This window comes from Erpetoichthys calabaricus, chromosome 11 (assembly GCF_900747795.2).
Source record: "Erpetoichthys calabaricus chromosome 11, fErpCal1.3, whole genome shotgun sequence".
NCBI classification, from domain to species: Eukaryota; Metazoa; Chordata; class Cladistia; order Polypteriformes; family Polypteridae; genus Erpetoichthys; species Erpetoichthys calabaricus.
In genome coordinates, this window is record NC_041404.2 from 53,439,440 (window position 1) to 53,460,445 (window position 21,006).

A 21,006-nucleotide genomic window follows, 5' to 3' on the forward strand; every position below is an offset into this window, starting at 1 on the left:
TTATGGAAAGTGTGAGAATTAGTGATGAGTCAGTGAGGGCTTTGCCTTTTACATGTAGAGATACTGTCACACACGTGCGCATGGGAAGCAGTTGAAGGGTTCAACAGAAGGTAATTCCATGCCAAACGAGGGGGTGGCAGAGGGCACTAATCATTTTTCCTTTGTCCCTGCAGACCAAACACGGGAAATTCCACTTAAACGCAATGACGTAACTTCCGGTTCCGGGCCCGACAACATCACTTCCGGTTCCTGCCCAGATGACGTCTTTTCCCCTGTCCGACTATATTCCTTCTGCCGGTCAGTTCTGTTTTGGACTCGTGTGTGTAAAAGTCTTATTGCTTATTTTGGCGTTTTCCAGACAAACTTCAAGTATACGGGGTGGCTGCCCCGAACCTTTTTGTGGTGTCAAGGTGTTTCATTCTACAATACGATGTCAAACTGCTAAACTATAATGAAGAAAAATAAAGCAGGTGCAATCTGGTGCAACATACAGAAGATATTCTGCCACGCGCTCTTCTTTATCACTCAATTAAACTGTCATTTTCGTTGCTTTTGAAAAATTACTGTCATTCAACGACACTTGTATTATTTGGAAAAACAATGGGACGTGTCTCGTGTTAAGAATAAAGCACTTTTACGTGCCATAACACAGGGACGTGCCCACTAGTTATTCTATTTGTTTAAATTCCTTTATTATTTAACCAGCAAGCCCGTGATTCTCGAAAGAATCGCAAATCCAAGAATGGCAATGACCTCATGGAGGGTGGGTGCGTCCTGGGAAATGTCATTTAATTAAATAAACATATTTGTACTAAAGCGGTTTCTTTTTGGAGTTGTGACTCATGTGGTGGTGGTGTTTCAGAAGCACGTTGTAGGCGCCTTGTTTCCATCAGGACGTAAATGCATGACAATATTGCGGTGAAACGGAGGCCCACCGTCATCACTTTGAAACACAATTGTCACTTCGTTAACGATGGGAACATTGTATCGTCTCGGATCCTGTTTTGTCCTTTATTAGCACTAACCTGCTTTGTAAGATGAGGCCGACTACTTGTGTACTGGACCCCATCCCCACCACACTACTTAAATCCTGCCTTCATGCCATAATCCCGACTGTTACAACAATAATAAACTCATCCCTTGACACTGGCTCTGTGCCGCTCACTTTTAAAATTGCTTCTGTAACCCCAATGTTAAAAAAGTCTGGCCTTGTTGCTGACAATCTTAACAATTTCCGGCCTATTTCCCACTTACCCTTCCGGTCAAAAGTTGAGCGTGTTGTAGCTTCCCAACTCACCAATTACCTAACCTCTAATAATTTGATGGAACCCTTTCAGTCTGGTTTCAGGGCGCGGCACAGTGGACAAACCAGCATATTAATTCTGTTAGACCTCAGTGCAGCATTTGACACTGTCAGACATGACATCCTACTGTCCAGAATGGAGAACATGCTGGGTATCTCTGGCACTGCCCTCCAGTGGTTCAAGTCCTATCTGACTGATAGGCAAGAGTTTGTTAGTCTTGGCAACAGCAGATCCAGCTCAGCGCCAGTCACACAAGGAGTCCCTCAGGGCTCTGTCCTCGGTCCTCTGCTTTTCTGTATTTATATGCTTCCCCTTGGCCATATTAGCCGTAGTTATGGATTGGGTTATCATTTTTATGCAGATGATACTCAGCTCTACTTCAATGATAAAAGTGGAACTTCATCAGAGCTTTCTCAGCTCACAACCTGCCTTAGTGAAATTAAAACCTGGATGGAGCAGAACTCTTTAAAATTAAATTGCAATAAAACTGAACTCCTGCAAATTGGGACTAAAATGCAACTTAATAAAATGAGCTCCTTCCCAGTCCATCTTGGCGGTGATCTCATCAGACCTGCCTCTACTGTAAAAAATCTTGGTGTCATTTTTGATTCCTCCCTCACTTATTCCGCCCACATAAATCACATTAAGAAACTTTCTTACTTTCACCTCCGTAACATATCCCGTGTTCGCTCCTTCCTCTCCTTCTCTAATGCTGAGAAACTTGTCCATGCTTTTATCACATCCCGCATCGATTATTGTAATTCCCTACTGGCAGGTGCCCCTTCTAATCTTATATCACAGCTCCAGCTTATTCAAAACTCAGCTGCAAGAGTCCTTACTCGAACCAGCAGCAGCGAGCACATCACACCCATCCTGCTCCGTCTTCACTGGCTCCCTGTGTCGTACAGAATCGAATATAAAATCCTACTAATAACCTACAAAGCTTTAAATAACCTCACACCAAACTACATCAGTGACCTTCTCCATCACTATGTGCCTGCCCGCCCACTAAGGTCCTCTGTTTCTGGTAATCTTGTTGTGCCCCTCACTAATCTACACTCCATGGGTGACAGCAGGGCCTTCAGCTGTATAGCGCCCAGACTCTGGAGTGACCTACCAAAATTAATCAGGTCAGCTGACTCCATGAATTCTTTTAAAAAACAACTCAAAACTCATCTGTTCAGGAAGGCTTTTAGCTCTACTTGACTTTATTACCCTTCTCTCAGTTTACTTCTCTGTCAAGATGCCAATGTAACCTGTGTGTGTGTGTGTGCGAGAACATCAATTATGTTGTCTGTTTCTTTCAGAATTTACTGTCTTAATCTTCTTTATTTATTTATCTGGTTTGTACAATGCTATATACTGTATATTCTGCCGTTCTTTATTATATTCTGTAAGTGCCTTGAGCATGGGAAAGGCGCTATATAAATAAAATGTATTATTATTATTAAGGCAATTGTAGGTGGTGCCACACCGTCCGCCTCTGCTTTTGTATTGGCCTCTCTTTTAACCTCATGTAGCATTTTCCTAGAGTTTGCTAATGGGTGATTGTTTATGACTTCAGCCACGTTTCTCATTATTAGCTCTGTGGTCGATATACTGCGTCATCCAGATGTAACACGTACATTTGGGCACATTTGCGGTGGTGATTTGGCTCAGGGTGCACTGTTCCAATCCGATGCAATATTTGTCAAGACACGTGAAAGCAGTATGGGCCATTGCCAGGGGGGAAGCCGCTGCGTGATGAAATATCATGGAGGGTGGGTGCGTCCTGGGACAGTTCATTTCGACGCACTTCTGTTATTGTTTTTCTTCATGCAGTCTCGTTTTTCTTTGTTTATGGCTATGTCGTCGTATATGCGGTGGTGTGGGCGGTCGTGTCCGGACGGCTGTACAACCTGGCGTGCACGCTTTACCTCAGGTTTAGTTCACAGGTCGTAGGCATGGTAAAGTTTCCATTTAATTCAATAATCCCATTTGAACTAAAGCAGTTTCTTTGTGTGGGCACCTTCGTTCATTGTTTTTATCCATGTTTTTGGGCGCCACCTACTGACTCTGGGAAGCCGCCGCGTTGGGATTCCGTACTGTAATGCTGTAATGTGATTCACATATGCGCTTAATCGTTTCGTTTTTGTTTTCTCCGTGGCTGTGTCGTTAGCTATGGGCTCGGATTTGTATTTCCGTTAGTTGAGCTGTTTCGTTTTTGAGCTGTGACTCCTTTGCCTGGGAGCTGTTTCGTGGGCGTCATTTGTCGAGCGGGTGTGTTTTCTGTGGCTGTGTCGTTAGCTATGGGCGGGCTCGTTGCAGTGCGGCAGTGCGCGTGCGCTTCGATGCGCCCTGCGTCCATAACCTTCGGTTAGTAATATGGATTATAAAGGCAGCATGCGTCCCTTGTTTATGTCTAATTTTATGAAATTTCAAAAAGGACACCTGTTTATATTTTGTCACAAACAGCAGCCAACATTTAAAGATTTATGGGGTCATTATTGTCACAAGTACAGAGGATATAAAGTGTGCAGAAAGTGAAGGGGTCTGAATACTTTCTTTATCTATGGGGACTCCTTTATATACCAACAGCAATGGGCCTGCATAGCGCCTCACGAGGACTGGGATTGCCAAGTCGGAGGTTTTTCTTTTTAATTTTTTACATTTTTAGTCAGTTTGGTGTGTGTTCAGACCATAGTGTGTGCATACTGTATATATTTATCTATCTGTTGTCACGCACGTGCATTTGAGGATCACAGTCCCAGATCATTTGAGTCATGTAATGCCACGATGGGACGAGAAGGGGCGCTTCTCCTAACCATGTCATCTCCTTCACAATCCAGAGGAGACGCCCACTAAAGGAAACTGGCTCCGCCCCTTCTGGCCTAGGCTCCATAAAACCAGAATGCACCAGAAAGAGATGAAGTCAATGACAGAACTCCTTAAAATCGAAAAGCAGAGAACACGTTAGAACCAACAAGAACTCATTTTCCTGTTTTGAATTTGAATCTGTCTTATTGCTCCAGGTGCTTCTTTTATGTATTTAGTTTAAAAAGGGAATTAAACAGGGATGACTGGGTTGGCACCCCAATATTTACTTTGCAGTTTGACATCCGACGGGCACTGAGCAGACTCCTGTCAATAATGGAGAATCCACTGCATCCACTAAACAGTATCATCTCCAGACAGAGGAGCAGCTTCAGCGACAGACTGCTGTCACCGTCCTGCTCCACTGACAGACTGAGGAGATCATTCCTCCACCACACTATGCAACTCTTCAATTCCACCCGGGGGGTAAACGTTAACATTATACAAAGTTATTGTCTGTTTTTTTACCTGCATTATTATCAATCTTTAAATTAATATTGTTTATCGTATCAGTATGCTGCTGCTGGAGTATGTGAATTTCCCCTTGGGATTAATAAAGTCTCTATCTATCTATCTATCTATCTATCACATAGTGCCTTTTCATATACAGTGCATCTGGAAAGTATTCACAGCGCGTCACTTTTTCCACATTTTGTTATGTTACAGCCTTTTTCCAAAATGGATTAAATTCATTTTTTTCCTCAGAATTCTACACACAACACCCTATAATGACAGCATGAAAAAAGTTTACTTGAGGTTTTTGCAAATTTATTAAAAATAAAAAAATTGAGAAAGCACATGTCCATAAGTATTCACAGCCTTTGCCATGAAGTTCAAACTTGAGCTCGGGTGCATCCTGTTTCCCCTGATCATCCTTGAGATGTTTCTGCAGCTTCATTGGAGTCCACCTGTGGTAAATTCAGTTGACTGGACATGATTTGGAAAGGCACACACCTGTCTATATAAGGTCCCACAGTTGACAGTTCATGTCAGAGCACAAACCAAGCATGAAGTCAAAGGGATTGTCTGTAGACCTCCGAGACAGGATTGTCTCGAGGCACAAATCTGGGGAAGGTTACAGAAAAATTTCTGCTGCTTTGAAGGTCCTAATGAGCACAGTGGCCTCCATCATCCATAAGTGGAAGAAGTTCGAAACCACCAGGACTCTTCCTAGAGCTGGCCGGCCATCTAAACTGAGCGATCGGTGGAGAAGGGCCTTAGTCAGGAAGGTGACCAAGAACCCGATGGTCACTCTGTCAGAGCTCCAGAGGTCCTCTGTGGAGAGAGGAGAACCTTCCAGAAGGACAACCATCTCTGCAGCAATGCACCAATCAGGCCTGTATGGTAGAGTGGCCAGACGGAAGCCACTCCTTAGTAAAAGGCACATGGCAGCCCGCCTGGAGTTTGCCAAAAGGCACCTGAAGGACTCTCAGATCATGAGAAAGAAAATTCTCTGGTCTGATGAGACAAAGATTGAACTCTTTGATGTGAATGTCAGGCGTCACATTTGGGGGAAACCAGGCACCGCTCATCACCAGGCCAATACCATCCCTACAGTGAAGCATGGTGGTGGCAGCATCATGCTGTGGGGATGTTTTTCAGCGGCAGGGACTGGGAGACTAGTCAGGATAAAGGGAAAGATGACTGCAGCAATGTACAGAGACATCCTGGATGAAAACCTGCTCCAAAGCGCTCTTGACCTCAGACTGGGGTGACGGTTCATCTTTCAGCAGGACAACGACCCTAAGCACACAGCCAAGATATCAAAGGAGTGGCTTCAGGACAACTCTGTGAATGTCCTGGAGTGGCCCAGCCAGAGCCCAGACTTGAATCCGATTGAACATCTCTGGAGAGATCTTAAAATGGCTGTGCACCGACGCTTCCCATCCAACTTGATGGAGCTTGAGAGGTGCTGCAAAGAGGAATGGGCGAAACTGGCCAAGGATAGGTGTGCCAAGCTTGTGGCATCATATTCAACAAGACTTGAGGTTGGAATTGCTGCCAAAGGTGCATCGACAAAGTATTGAGCAAAGGCTGTGAATACTTATTTACATGGGATTTCTCGGTTTTTTTATTTTTAAGAAATTTGCAAAAACCTCAAGTAAACTTTTTTCACGTTGTCATTGTGGGGTGTTGTGTGTAGAATTCTGAGGAAAAAAATGAATTTAATTCATTTTGGAATAAGGCTGTAACATAACAAAATGTGGAAAAAGTGATGTGCTGTGAATACTTTCCGGATGCACTGTATATCTATCTATTATACAATGTCTAATAAATATATGTAAATGCTCGTCTTCCTCCTGTTGCATAAGTGTACCCAGCTGATTCCCTTGCTTTAAATTACTCAGATACCGCCATCTACACAAACATTTTCCAGGCTTCCAGTGTTGCTCGGTTATGAAACGAAATACGAGAGGCTTGGTTAACATTAGGACGGGAGAAATCGGTTTTTGGCCAATCATCGTGAAGCTTTCTTAACATAAGGGCGGGAGATTTATTTCTAACCAATGAAAAGACGGTTCCTATCGTCACATGCTAATTTTACATTTATATAACCTCGCTAAAAGGAGGGGGCGGGGCTATGTGGAGTGTGCCTTTTGTTTGAACATCGAGATGGACTTTTAACGATAGAGGCAGGTGATCGGTACAAGCGGGCGCTATATATATCTATATATATATATAGATATATATGAAACTATGCAATTACGAGAATGACAATAAACTGTATGTAGACGGAGGTTTGTAAACAGAAGAAGTCTGTAAGGGGCTTATTCGAAAACGAGTTGAAGAAAGGAGAAAAAAAAGTTACATGCTCATTTTCATTTCACCTTTCAGACCTACGATTCTTGGTGTAACTTTTTAGATATTACACTTTGGAGCAAAAAAAAAAGCTGACCGCGAACGTGCGATGATAACTTAGATATTTTTATTTTCAAATAGTTTGCTGGCCATACGAAGGACATAAAGATGGAACTGCTCCTGTGTCCCGCTTGTCGGTTCCGTTTGGGCGAGCCCGTAACGGTGTGCTGCGGTCACACTTTCTGTAAGCGCTGCACGGATAAGACGCTCCGGTCCAGGTGTCCAGTCTGCGCTGAGACCCTGACGTGGTGGGACGTGAGAAGCCCAAAAAACTGCGTGGTGCTCAGCGACATCCTGGAGAAATGTAGTCCAGAAGGACCTGACCTAAAAGAGAACAAGTGCCGAGCTGGGGACTGCCTGCAAAGGGGGGATTTTCAGAACACCCTGCTGTATACAGATAAAGGCTTGCGGCAAGGTAAGCTGACATTGGCATGGGTGGGGGGTACTTGTGTAACTAAAAGGTGTTACAGCACATTGGTATTAAAGAGATCTAGCAAGGGTCTGTTTGTTATGAGTAATCTGAGGAGAATGGGGGGTCCCTTGGTTATGCTAATGCTTATATGACACACATGCATTATTTTGTTAGTTATGAAAGAAAGAAATACTGGGTGAACACCACTAATGATATGTTTTATAGTGCGGTTTCTGTATTACTTACACAGGACAGTGTTATCTGGGACAGCCTTCCAATAATAATAATAATAATAATAATATACTGCGGTGGGCTGGTGCCCTGCCCATGGTTTGTCTCCTGCCTTGCACCCTGTGTTGGCTGGGATTGGCTCCAGCAGACCCCCATGACCCTGTAGTTAGGATATAGCGGGTTGGATAATGAATGTATGGATGGATAATAATATAGCATTTATTTATATAGCACCTTTTCCAAACTCAGATTTATAACAATTCAAAATGAACAACAAGGCACGTCCAAATAATATCCACATTAAACACTAACAAATATACTTGTATAACACTGTACACCTATCTGTGACACTAAGTAACAAAGGTATATCAATATCAGCATAAAACACTATGTAGAGATAAATAATAATAATAATAATAGTACATCTGCGGTGGGTTGGCACCCTGCCTAGGATTGTTTCCTGCCTTGTGCCCTGTGTTGGCTGGGATTGGCTCCATCAGACCCCCGTGACCCTGTGTTCGGATTCAGCGGGTTGGAAACTGGATGGATGGATGGATGGATAATAGTACATTTTATTTATACAAGGTGCTTTTCTAAGAATTCAAGGACATCCAACAAACAATACATAAAAAAAAACACATTATAAACAACTTAAAACATCAGAAAACACAAAAAATATAAAAAATAAAACCAAACAAAGCCAATGTAATCATAGAGAAAAAGCCATTTTGAACAGATGTATTTTAAGTTTACATTTGAAGGATGAGAATGATTCGATATTTCTAAGCTCAGTAGGTAGTGAGTTCCAGAACGGCTGAATGCTCCGCTCCCCATGGTGGTTAGACGGGCGAGATGGACGGTCAAGTGGATGGAGGAAGAGGATCTGAGGTTACGGGAGGGAATGGTAACATGAAGAAGGTCAGACAGATATGAATGCCCTTAAATGTTAATAGAAGAATTTTAAAATCAATTCAAAACTTAATCAGGAGCCAATGAAGCTGCTGCAAGACCGGAGTAATATGGTGAATAGATGGGGTTCGAGTAATGATGTGAGCAGCAGAATTCTGGACCAGCTGAAGCTTATGGAGAGATTTATTAGAGAGGCCAAAGAGGAGCGAATTGCAGTAGTTCAGACGAGAAGTAACAAGACTGTGAACAAGAGTGGCAGTGGTATGAGGAGTGATGAAGGGGCGGATGTGATTAACATTACGTAGGTGGAAGTAAGCAGACTGGGTGACGTTATTAATGTGAGGTTGGAAAGATAAAGTACTGTCGAGGATGACACCCAGACTCTTGACCTGAGGTGATGGGGAAATAACAGAGTTATCAATAATAAGAGAAAGATTATTGGTTTTGGATAATGATGATTTTGAACCAATGAGGAGAACCTCAGTTTTGTCACTGTTTAATTTAAGAAAATTCGAAGAAAACCAGGATTTAATTTCTGCAATGCCATCAATAAGGTGGAGAAGAAGAGGTGGGTTTACTAGTAAGGCAGAGCTGGGTGTCATCAGCATAACTGAAAACTAATGTTATATTTACAAAAGATATTGCTAAGGGGAAGAAGGTCAATAATAAAAAGAAGAGGCCTCGGGACAGCTTCCTACTTTCTCAGAAATCTCAGATCTTGTCTGTAAGTCAAAGCCATCCAACTGTCAGCTGGACTCCCTCCCTACAGTTCTGGTCAAAGCCTGCCTCCCCGCTCTGGTCCCCCTTTATTTCTGCTATAATCCACTCTTCTCTCACTACTGGTACTGTTCCTTCATCTTTTTAAAACTGCTGCAATAACCCCAATACTGAAAAAACCTGGTGCAGATTCGACTAACTTCAGTAATTTCCATCCTATTTCTAGTTTACCCTTCATTTCCAAAATTCTTGAAAAAATAGTGGCTATTCAACTTCATTCTCATTTATCTCAAAATAATCTGTATGAACAGTTCCAGTCTGGTTTTCGTCCCCTCCACAGTACAGAAACAGAACTTATAAAAATGACTAATGACCTCCTTATGGCGGCTGATTCTGGTTTAATTCCTATTCTCATCCTCCTTGATCGGAGTGCAGCCTTTGATACTATTTGTCACACTACTCTTCTCAATAGATTATCTTTGATTGGCATTACCCACACTCCACTAGACTGGTTCAGATCCTACCTCTCAGGCCGCACTCAGTTTGTTCATCTTAAATTCTCTTCAACTCTTCAATTCCACCCGGGGGTGTAAACATTAACATTTAACATTATACAAAGTTATTGTCTGTTTTTCACCTGCATTATTATCATTCTTTAATTTAATATTATTTATTGTATCATTATGCTGCTGCTGGAGAATGTGAATTTCCCATTGGGATTAATAAGGTATCTATCTATCTATCTTAAATCTTTCACATCCCAACCCACCGCTGTTACTTCAGGTGAGCTCTGTCCTGGGACCCCTCCTTTTCATTCTTTACCTCCTTCCCCTTGGTAATATCTTTCATAAATATAACATTAGCTTCCACTGTTATGCTGATGACCTCCAGCTCTATCATACTAGCAAACCTACTGCTTCCTTTCCACCCTCCTCGCTTATTGATTGCATAACAGAAATCAAATCCTGGTTTTCTTAAAAATTTCTTAAATTAAATAGTGACAAAACTGAGGTTCTCCTCATTGGTACAGAATCATCATTATCCAAAACTGATAATTTTTTCCTTTGTTATTGATAATTCCTCTGTCTCCCCTTCCCCACAGGTGTCATCCTTGACAGTACTTTATCCTTTCAGTCCCACATCAATAACATCTCCCAGTCTCCATATTTCCACTTGTGTAACTTTAATCGTATTCGCCCCTCCTTGACTCCCCACACCACTGCTATCCTTATTCATAGCCTTGTCACTTCTCTTCTGGATTATTGCAATTCCCTTTTCTTTGGTCTTTCTTGCAAATCTCTTTATAAGCTTCAACTGGTCCAGAATTCAGCTGCCTGCATCATTACTAGAACCCCCTCTATTCACCATAACACCCCCGTCTTGCAGCAGCTTCATTGGCTTCCAGTTAAGTTCCGCATTCAATTCAAAATTCTCCTGTTAACTTTTAAGTCTCTCCACAACCTCGCCCCTCCATATCTGTCTGACCTCCTCCATGTTGCCATTCTCTCCCGTACCCTGAGATCCTCTTCCTCCATCCACTTGACTGTCCCCTTCGTCTGTCTTACCACTACATTCAGTTGCTCTGCTCCCCAGCTTTGGAATTCACTACCATCTGAGCTTAGAAATATTGAATCATTTTCACTTTTCAAATCTAAACTTGAAACTCATTTGTTTAAGGCTGCTTTTTCTCTTTGATTACAATTGCTCTGTCTGATTTTAACTTTTGTATTTTAGTTTTGTTTATAATCTGTGTTTTATCTATTGTTCGGTGTCCTTGAGTATTTAGAAAGGCGCCTACAAATAAATAAAATGTACTAGCCAACCCGCGGCGTAACATACGCCGCATAATTATGTATTGATGGGTGAACACTTGCTGAACAACACAGTTGTCCAAATGGGGTGGGTTTGTGGATACCAGTGTGAGTGAATGAAAAGATGGACCTCTGGAGAGAACAACATACAATTGTCTGTGACTGAAAACGGGATCGTCTGTGACGATGGAGGCCACGCTGGTGAAAGTTACTCCCCAGCCCCCCCTCTCTCTCTCTCAGCAGCACGCGAGCCCCCTCCCCCTCTCTCAGCAGCACGTGAGCCTCCCCAGCCCCCCCTCTCTCTCTCTCTCAGCAGCACACGAGCCTCCCCAGCCCCCCCTCTCTCAGCAGCACGGGAGCCTCCCCAGCCCCCCCTCTCTCTCTCTCAGCAGCACGCGAGCCCCCTCCCCCTCTCTCAGCAGCACGGGAGCCTCCCCAGCCCCCCTCTCTCTCTCTCAGCAGCATGCGAGCCCCCTCCCCCTCTCTCAGCAGCACGGGAGCCTCCCCAGCCCCCCTCTCTCTCTCTCAGCAGCACGCGAGCCCCCTCCCCCTCTCTCAGCAGCACGGGAGCCTCCCCAGCCCCCCCTCTCTCTCTCTCTCAGCAGCACGCGAGCCCCCTCCCCCTCTCTCAGCAGCACGGGAGCCTCCCCAGCCCCCCCCTCTCTCTCTCTCAGCAGCACGCGAGCCCCCTCCCCCCTCTCTCAGCAGCACGGGAGCCTCCCCAGCCCCCCTCTCTCTCTCTCAGCAGCATGCGAGCCCCCTCCCCCTCTCTCAGCAGCACACGAGCCTCCCCAGCCCCCCCCCCTCTCTCAGCAGCACGTGAGCCTCCCCAGCCCCCCCCTCTCTCTCAGCAGCACGTAAGCCTCCCCAGCCCCCCCCTCTCTCTCTCTCAGCAGCAAGCGAGCCTCCCCAGCCCCCCCTTCTCTCTCTCAGCAGCACGCAGCCTCCCCAGCCCCCCCCCCTCTCTCGAGCCTCCCCAGCCCCCCCCCTCTCTCTCTCTCAGCAGCACGCAGCCTCCCCAGCCCCCCCCCCCCCTCTCTCTCTCAGCAGCACGGAGCCCCCACCCCCTCTGTCTCTCTGCTTCAGGCATTTCTCCCCTGTGCAGTGTGTGAGCAAGTGAGGAGAGAGAGAGAGCAAGCCGGTACGTTACAGTGAGCGAGAGCAGGCTCGAAGGCAATGTGTTCCTGTGGTATAGCGGGTCCATAGCTCCCCTTCAAAAGGCCATTTTTAATCAGGCGACTGACAGTAGTGGAGTCAGGCACAGAGAAGGTCAGCTGCAGAGAGAGCGTCTCGACTGTTGCAGGGCCTGAAGCAGGTGAGACGCTAATGAAAAAGAGGCACAGGGCTTATTGGTTTTTAAAGACTGCTTCCTTCATTGTGTTTTAACTTCAGTTTTAAAGGATTGCGCGGCTCTCTCTTGCGCTGCCTGTGTGTGCCTCTGTCGCTCTCTGGCGTTGCCTCTCTGTGTGTGTGCGCCCCTCTGTCTCTCTGTCTCTGACTGTGTGTGCGCGGCTCTCTCTATCGCGCTGCCTGTGTGTGCCTCTGTCACTCTCTGGCGCTGCCTCTGTGTGAACCAAGGTTCCACTGAGGTTGACTAATGAAAAGTCAACGTGGCTCAGAGCTGCAACTGTACTGTGGCACAGACAAACAGAAATGACGGCATGTTTCCCTTGGCTTCGCGTCCGAGTTGGTGGGCGTGGCTCTGTGATTCTTTCGTCGTATCCAATGGTTGGTGGGCGTGGCTCCTTCCTGCGTGCGCCATTGGCGTCTTACTTGTCGGCGGTTTAGTGAATCCACGCCCCTTCCGGCGTGCTTTCCATGGTCGGCTACTTGTCTTCTGGCTTAGTGAATTATATATATAGATAGATTATTATTAAAAAGCCCGGCATTTAGTATAACGAAGGGAAAAGAAGTCAATTAACAACAGAAATTGGTCAGTGATTAAGCAGGCAGTGTGGCTCAGTGGATAAGACTTGGGACTTTAATCCCGAACATTGGGGGGTCCTAATCCTGCCACTGACACTTTGTGACCCTGAGCAAGTCACTTCACCTGTCTGTGTTCCAAAAGGAAAAAAGAAATGTAACCGATTGTACCTCAAAAGTTGTAAGTCGCTTTGGATAAAGGCAAAGTCCAAATTAATATATGTTAAATGTTAATAACGACAATTATAAACAAACCTAGGCAAACAACACTGAATTGTGAAAAGCTGCAATTCTTTTAACGTCAGACCCACTAATTTGTAAGTAAAGGATTCATTAAACTAGGGGTCCTCAATCACGGTCCTGGAGGGCCGCAGTGGCTACGGGTTTTCATTCCAGCCGGTGTCCTAATTAGAACTCTGTCCTTGCTGATAATGAAAGTTGGTGTTTAATTCTATGCCTTGTTCGTGCTGTTATTCATTAAAGACGAATTTGAGTTACTTTGTAGATCAGAGGTCCTCAATTACAGTCCTGGAGGTCTGCTACGGCCGCAGGTTTTCACTTTAACCAATTTCTTAATTAGAACCCTTTTATTTACTACTAAAGCAATACATATTTTGGGCTTAATTTTAGTTCTCCTGCCTGCAACCATTCAGAACCCTTAATTGCCTATATTCGATTTTAGCAGCTGCATTTAAGTTTTAATTGTTGCCTGTTTTCTTAATCAGACATTAGTTAATAATGAGATGTAGATCACCCATTAACCAGCAGCTCTCCAGCTCACGTGCTTACCATGAAATATCTGTGATACAAAATGTTTAGAAATGAATGAGAGGGGAATTGGAAGGACCATTAAGTTTACCGTATATACTCAAGTATAAGTTGGGTCTTGAAACCCGAAAAATCGATCATAAAATCAGACCCCGACTTATACGCCCGTTCAAAAATGCGACACTGAATTTTTTTTTGAACATCTTTTTGCCTCCTCCAATCTCACATCAGTTTCTCAGACGCATCGAATTTTATTGCAGCAGCAATTTCTTTCGCTACTTCAACGACGTTTAATTGAAAACCAGCTTCATATTTTCTTCTGATCGAAAGCTCCATCGTAGATAAGGGATGCTCTTACGATAAAAGTGTTTGATGGTGTGAGACACACAAAACACAAAACAATGCAAACGTCGCTTCACAAAGGGAATCTCAAAAATAAGAAAAAGAAAGTGGTTTTGAAATTAAATAACTAGTTGCTTCAACTTGTTGCAGGTTAAGGTAACAAATAACACCAGAGTAACTTGTTATTTGTTTCTCTCGATTTTGTATCATACTGGAACCCTTGAACTGTCCCATTATGAGGAGAAAATGGAATTTAGTGAGAGACAGTAAAATTGTATGGAATAAGTTAACAGGTACAACATGAATGATGAACAGTTTGACAACTACCGTATATACTCACGTATTAGTCGGGTCTTGAAACCCGAAAAATCGATCATAAAATCAAACCCCGACTTGTACACCCGTTCAAAAATCCATCCATCCATCCATTTTCTAACCCGCTGAATCCGAACACAGGGTCACAGGGGTCTGCTGGAGCCAATCCCAGCCAACACAGGGCACAAGGCAGGAACCAATCCTGGGCATGGTGCCAACCCACCGCAGGACACACACAAACACACCTACCCACACATCAAGCACACACTAGGGCCAGTTTAGAATCGCCAGTCCACCTAACCTGCATGTCTTTGGACTGTGGGAGGAAACTGGAGCGCCCAGAGAAAACCCACGCAGACACGGGGAGAACATGCAAACTCCACGCTGGGAGGACCCGGGAAGCGAACCCAGGTCCCCAGGTCTCCCAAGCTGCAAGGCAGCAGCGCTACCCACTGCGCCACCGTGCCGCCCCCGTTCAAAAATGCGACAGTTAATTTTTTTTTAACATCTTCTTGCCTCTTCCAATGTTGCATCAGTTTCTCAGATGCATTGAATTTTGTTGCAGCAGCGCAGTTACCAATTTCGTTCGCTACTTCAACAACATTTAATTTGAAACCAGCTTTGTATTTTCTTCTGATCGAACGCTCCATCGTAGATAAGGGATGCTCTTACAGTTAAGGTGTATGAGGGTGTGAGATACAAAAAACACAAATCAGTGCAAACATCGCTTCGGAATTGTTCGGGTATTACCGTGTGGTCACGTAGGCATGAGAGAGAAAGAGAGGTTAGGAGCACACGCTGATACAGCGCATTGCCGCACCCACATGGAAGAAAATGGCAGTGTGCTCCTTGGTTACTCTCTCAGGTGGGTGTTAGCGTATCATAATCCCTTGGACTAATAGTGTGAGTTTTCTGTATTCGACTTATACGACCAACATTATAAAATACCAAAAATTATACAGGAAAATCAAGTCCCGACTTATCCGCGGGAGAACTTATCCATGAGTATATACGTTAAATCTATTCTGGTCCACAAAACACTTGGATAATATTCTTACAGAAGGAAACTCTACAGTGCAATTAAAATTGCTCTTGGATGAATGCAAGCATTAAGAAGTTAATAGTTCAATACCAAGTTTCGTTATGAGCATGGACTGCTTTCTAATTAGGAAACTAGTTGGAATAAAACCTGCAGCCCTCCAGGACTGTGATTGAAGACCCCTGCATTAAAGCATTAGAACACCTGGAAAAATAGAATGAACATCAAGGTGAATATATCTCTCTATTATAATAAAAAAATCTTGGGAAGAGAGACAAGACGTGATTTTCTCAGAGAGACACTTTCACGTCCCGCGAGACGAGACTTTACTGTATGTCAAGAGATTTAACCAGGCCCGGGGCTGGAAATAAAAGACAAAGAGTAGATGACAAAGTACAGTAGAACATCGTAAAGAATTCAAAAACGTTGGCGCGATACACATGTAGAGCAGGTTAGAGATAACGGAAGTACGAAAAATTTGAAAGTCTCATAAAAATGATAGTAAAGATCGCATTAGTGCTAACAAATGGAAATTATTAGTTGGTGAAATAATGGAACAGCGAAAAGAGATCGAATATATTGTTCGGATTTAAACTTTAAGTCGGAGACTAATTCGTGGTGCCATCAGGGAAAAGTAGTGTTTCTTCCCAAAAAAGAGAATGAAAAGATTTGTTGTTTGCTTGAACGTGAAATCCCGCGAGAGAAAATTTCAAACCCCGCGAGACAAGACTTTATGCAGAGAGATTTGGAAAAGTCCCGCCCACATCTAAAACATTTACAGCCATGCACACGCTTCAATCATTTCTCTATTGTATGAATGCTATTGTCAGACGCAGTTTGTGCAGAGAGAAAGAAATGATATTCACTCACGGGCAGTTATACGTTGCACTGTCACAATGTAATTCCAAACACGGAGTCAAAATTCAATGCGATATTGACGAAAAGGTAAAAGCGGAAAGAGATCGAATATATGGACATAGGTGATATGTCAGAAGTAAGTAGATTTTGTTTGGCTTTAAACTTTAAGTCGGAGACTTCTAGATCGTCTAATTCGTGTTGCCATCAGGGAAAAGTAGTGTTTCTTCCCAACGAAGAGGTGTATCCGCGAGAATTAAAATTTTTGTTGTTTGGTGAAAGTGATATCTACAAACGTGAGCAGCAGAGACACGTCTGTTTATTGTTTTGATCCTCGATTAGCACGTTTGAGCTTTCAGTCTGAGTTAGGATTGTTTTTTGGCTTTGGTCTCAGGCTTGATTTATTTTTACATTTACAATCTTGTTGCTCAGTCTCTCGAGCGCCCCGATCAGAGCCTCCATTGACTCTGCAAAGATCACAGCATCGTCAGCAAAGTCAAGATCCGTGAACCTTTCTTCACCAACAGATGCTCCCTAACCGCTGGATCCCATGACCTTGCCCAACACCCAGTCCATGCAAGCATTGAACAGAGTAGGAGTAAAAACACACCGCTGACAAACCCCAGAATCAACTGGGAAAAACGCAGAGGTCCTGCCTCCAGTCTGCACAGCACTCACAGTACCAGTGTACAGGCCAGCCATGATATCCAGCAACCTCGAGGGGATCCCGAGAATCTTCAGGAGGCTCTGATCAGAGCTCTCGAGAGACTGAGCAAGTAGTCCGAGTGTCTGGGCTTCTGAGGGTCCTGATAAAAACCAACATCCAAGCCTTTAATGACCTCTTGGGCCCGGCCATCAGCACTGTGTCTGTCTGTAGAGAGAGTGTTGACCTCGTCGAGAGGTTTACTTACCTCGGCAGTGACATTCATGTCTCTGGTGACTCTTCTTGTGAAGTCAGTAGACGGGTTGGGGGGTCATGAGGTCGCTGGAAAGGGGTGTGTGGCATTCCCGATATCTATGCAAAAGGACGAAGGTCCAAGTCTTTAGAGTCCTGGTGCTTCCTTTCTTGCTATATGGTTATGAGACATGGATGCTATCCAGTGACCTGAGATGAAGAGTGGACTCTTTTGGTACTGTGTCTCTTTGGATAATCCTTTGGTACCGTTGGTTTGACTTTGTGTTGCTCATGGAGTCCCAAATGAGGCACATTACCTGTACTGTGAGGGAGCGTCAGTTACGGCACTACGGCCATGTGGTGCGTTTCCCCGAGGGTGATCCAGCTCGTAAGATCCTCATTTTTAGGGACCCGAGTGGCTGGACCAGACGAAGGGGTTGCCCCCGTAACACCTGGCTGTGGCAGATAGAGGGTAATTTCTGGAGGTTGGGACTGGACCGCGTGTCTGCCTGGGGGGGTTGCAAACAGGGATCCCGAGTTGTTTTGTTGTGTAGTGGGTGCGGCAACACACTGTACATGCTCCCCAACTTGACTTGACTTGACTTGAATCTTTTTGGTTTCATGACTCCCATCTTACTCCTGGTTCCTTATCTTTTTGGATTTGTGCCAGTTTCACCTCAGTCACACTATATATATTTTTTTTGTTCTTTATTTCGCCTTATACAATTTTTCGTATTAGGAATTTGTTCGTTTTCGCATACCCCTTAGGGTCAGAGCGCAGGGTCAGCCATTGTATAGCGCCCCTGGAGCAATTAAAGGTTAAGGGCCTTGCTCAAGTGCCCAGCAGAGTAGGATCTCTTTTGGCAGTGACAGGGATTCGAACCGGCAAACCTTCAGGATACCAGCGCAGATCCTTAGCCTCAGAGCCACCACACCACATCACTATCACCCCTCTGATGATATCCCTCCATTGTTATTTGCAGAGGATCACTACAGTCGCAACTGCTGGTTTGAGTCTGTGCTTTGCCAGCTCATGTTTGATGTGCTTTAGCCAAATTTTCATTAATGCCACACTCTGTATTTTCCATTCAACTGAGCATGATGTACAAGCAGTTGGTATGGAAAATACTGTGGGATCCATGTGGCAGACATTAGAACAATCTGGATAAGAGCAGGCCATTCAGCTCAACAAAGCTCTAAAGCAAACATCAAGTTGAGTTCCAAAGGTCCCTAAAGTCCTCCTGTCTACCACGCTACTTGGTCACTTATTCTAAGTGTCTGTGGTTCTCTGTGTAAAGAAAAACTTCTTGACGTTTGTACGCAGCTTCCCCTTAACAAGTTTCCAACTGTGTCCCTGTGTTCTTGATGAACTCATTTTAAAGTCACTGTCTCAATCCACTGGACTAATTCCCTTCCTAATTTTAAACACTTCACTCAGGTCTCCTCTTAATCTTCTTTTGTTTAAACTGTAAAGGCTCAGCTCTTTTACTCTTTCCTCATAACTCATCCCCTGTAGCCCTGGAATCAGCCGAGTCGCTCTTCTCTGGACCTTTTCTAGTTCTGCTATGTCCTTTTTATAGACCTAAGCTGCACCCAGTACTGCAGATGAGGCCTCATCAGTGTGTTATAAAGCTTGAGCAGAAGCTCCTGTGACTTGTACTCCACACATCAAGGCGCTATATAACCTAACATTCTGTTAGCTATCTTAATGGCTTCTGAACACAGGCTGGCAGATGACAGTGTAGAATCCACTTCTTCTTCTTTCGGCTGCTTCCATTAGGGGTTGCCACAGCTGATTGTCTTTTATCATGATAGTGTTGAGTCCACTATGACTCCTAAATCCTTCTCATAAAGTGGACTTTTGATTTTCAGATCCCCCATTGTGTATTCAAACATCACATTTTTCCTTCCTACATGCAACACTTCACATTTATATACAGTAATCCCTCGCTATATCGCGCTTCGCCTTTCGCAGCTTCACTCTATCGCGGATTTTATATGTAAGCATATTTAAATATATATCGCGGATTTTTTGCTGGTTCGCGGATTTCTGCGGACAATGGGTCTTTTAATTTCTGGTACATGCTTCCTCAGTTGGTTTGCCCAGTTGATTTCATACAAGGGACGCTATTGGCAGATGGCTGAGAAGCTACCCAACTTACTTTTCTCTCTCTCTCTCGCGCTGACTTTCTCTGATCCTGACGTAGGGGGACTGAGCAGGGGGGCTGTTCGCACACCTAGACGATACGGACGCTCGTCAAAAAATGCTGAAAGATTATCTTCACGTTGCTCCCTTCTGTGCAGCTGCTTCGTGAAGCGACATGCTGCACGGTGCTTCGCATACTTAAAAGCACGAAGGGCACGTATTGATTTTTGGTTGTTTGTTTTTATCTCTCTCTCTCTCTCTCTTTCTCTGCTCCTGACGGAGGGGGTGTGAGCTGCCACCTTCAACTGCTTTGTGCCATGGTGCTTCGCATACTTAAAAGCCAAACAGCACTATTGATTTGTTTGCTTTTCTCTATCTCTCTGACATTATCTGCTCCTGAAGCGCACTCCTTTGAAGAGGAAGATATGTTTGCATTCTTTTAATTGTGAGACGGAACTGTCATCTCTGTCTTGTCATGGAGCACAGTTTAAACTTTTGAAAAAGAGACAAATGTTTGTTTGCAGTGTTTGAATAACGTTCCTGTCTCTCTACAACCTCCTGTGTTTCTGTGCAAATCTGTGACCCAAGCATGACAATATAAAAATAACCATATAAACATATGGTTTCTACTTCCCGGATTTTCACCTTTCGCGGGGGGGTCTGGAACGCAACCCCCGCGATGGAGGAGGGATTACTGTACATTAAATTTCATCTGCCACATATCTACCTTAGCCTGTCTGCTGTCCAACTCCCTCTGTGATGATTTAATGGATTCCAAATTATCTGCCAAACCACCTTTCTTGGTATCATCTGCAAACTTAACCAGCTTGTTGCTTATATCCATCCATCCATCCATTTTCCAACCCGCTGAATCCGAACACAGGGTCATGGGGGTCTGCTGGAGCCAATCCCAGCCAACACAGGGCACAAGGCAGGAACCAATCCCGGGCAGGGTGCCAACCCACCGCAGTTGTTGCTTATATTCCTATCCAAATCATTTAGTAGTGAGACCAGCTATTTTATATGGACTGGAGACGGTGGCACTGACCAGAAAGCAGGAGACAGAGCTGGAGGTGGCAGAGTTAAAGATGCTTAGATTTGCATTGGGTGTGACGAGGATGGACAGGATTAGAAATGAGGACGTTAGAGGGTCAGCTCAAGATGGACGATTGGGAGACAAAGTCAGAGAGTCGAGATTGCGTTGGTTTGGACATGTGCAGAGGAGAGATGAGGGGTATACTGAGAGAAGGGTGCTAAGGATAGAGCTGCCAGGGGAGAGGAAAAGAGGAAGGCCTAAGAGAAGGTTTATGGATGTGGTGAGAGAGGACATGCTGGAGATGAGTGTGACAGAGCAAGATGGAGAGGACAGGATGATATGGAAAATCTGCTGTGGCAACCCATAATGGGAGCACCCAAAAGAAGAAGAAGAAGAAGAAGAAAACAGCAGCCACAGCACTGACCTCTGCTGGTCACCACTCATAACATCACCCAGTTCTGATCAGGTTCCTCACACCATCGCCCTCTGCTTTCTGTGTCTGTGCCAATCCTGCACCCACCTACAAACATGACCCTAAACTGCCACTTCTTTTAGTTTGATGCCCAACCTCTCATGTGACACCCAGGCCCG

General features: G+C 44.5%; 1 protein-coding gene across 2 annotated transcripts in view; it reads left to right on the forward strand.

Moving 5' to 3' along the window:
* The first annotated feature begins 6,754 nt into the window (after positions 1 to 6,754).
* lonrf1 (LON peptidase N-terminal domain and ring finger 1) overlaps positions 6,755 to 21,006 on the forward strand; it is a 91,928-nt gene continuing 77,676 nt past the window's right edge. For both annotated transcript variants that reach the window (XR_007936306.1, XM_028813091.2), the window contains exon 1: positions 6,755 to 7,431. Coding sequence is in view for 1 of the 2 variants with exons in the window: in XM_028813091.2 (XP_028668924.1) it covers positions 7,125 to 7,431 (307 nt within the window). In the remaining variant the exon portion in view is untranslated. The remainder of the gene's footprint in view (positions 7,432 to 21,006) is intronic.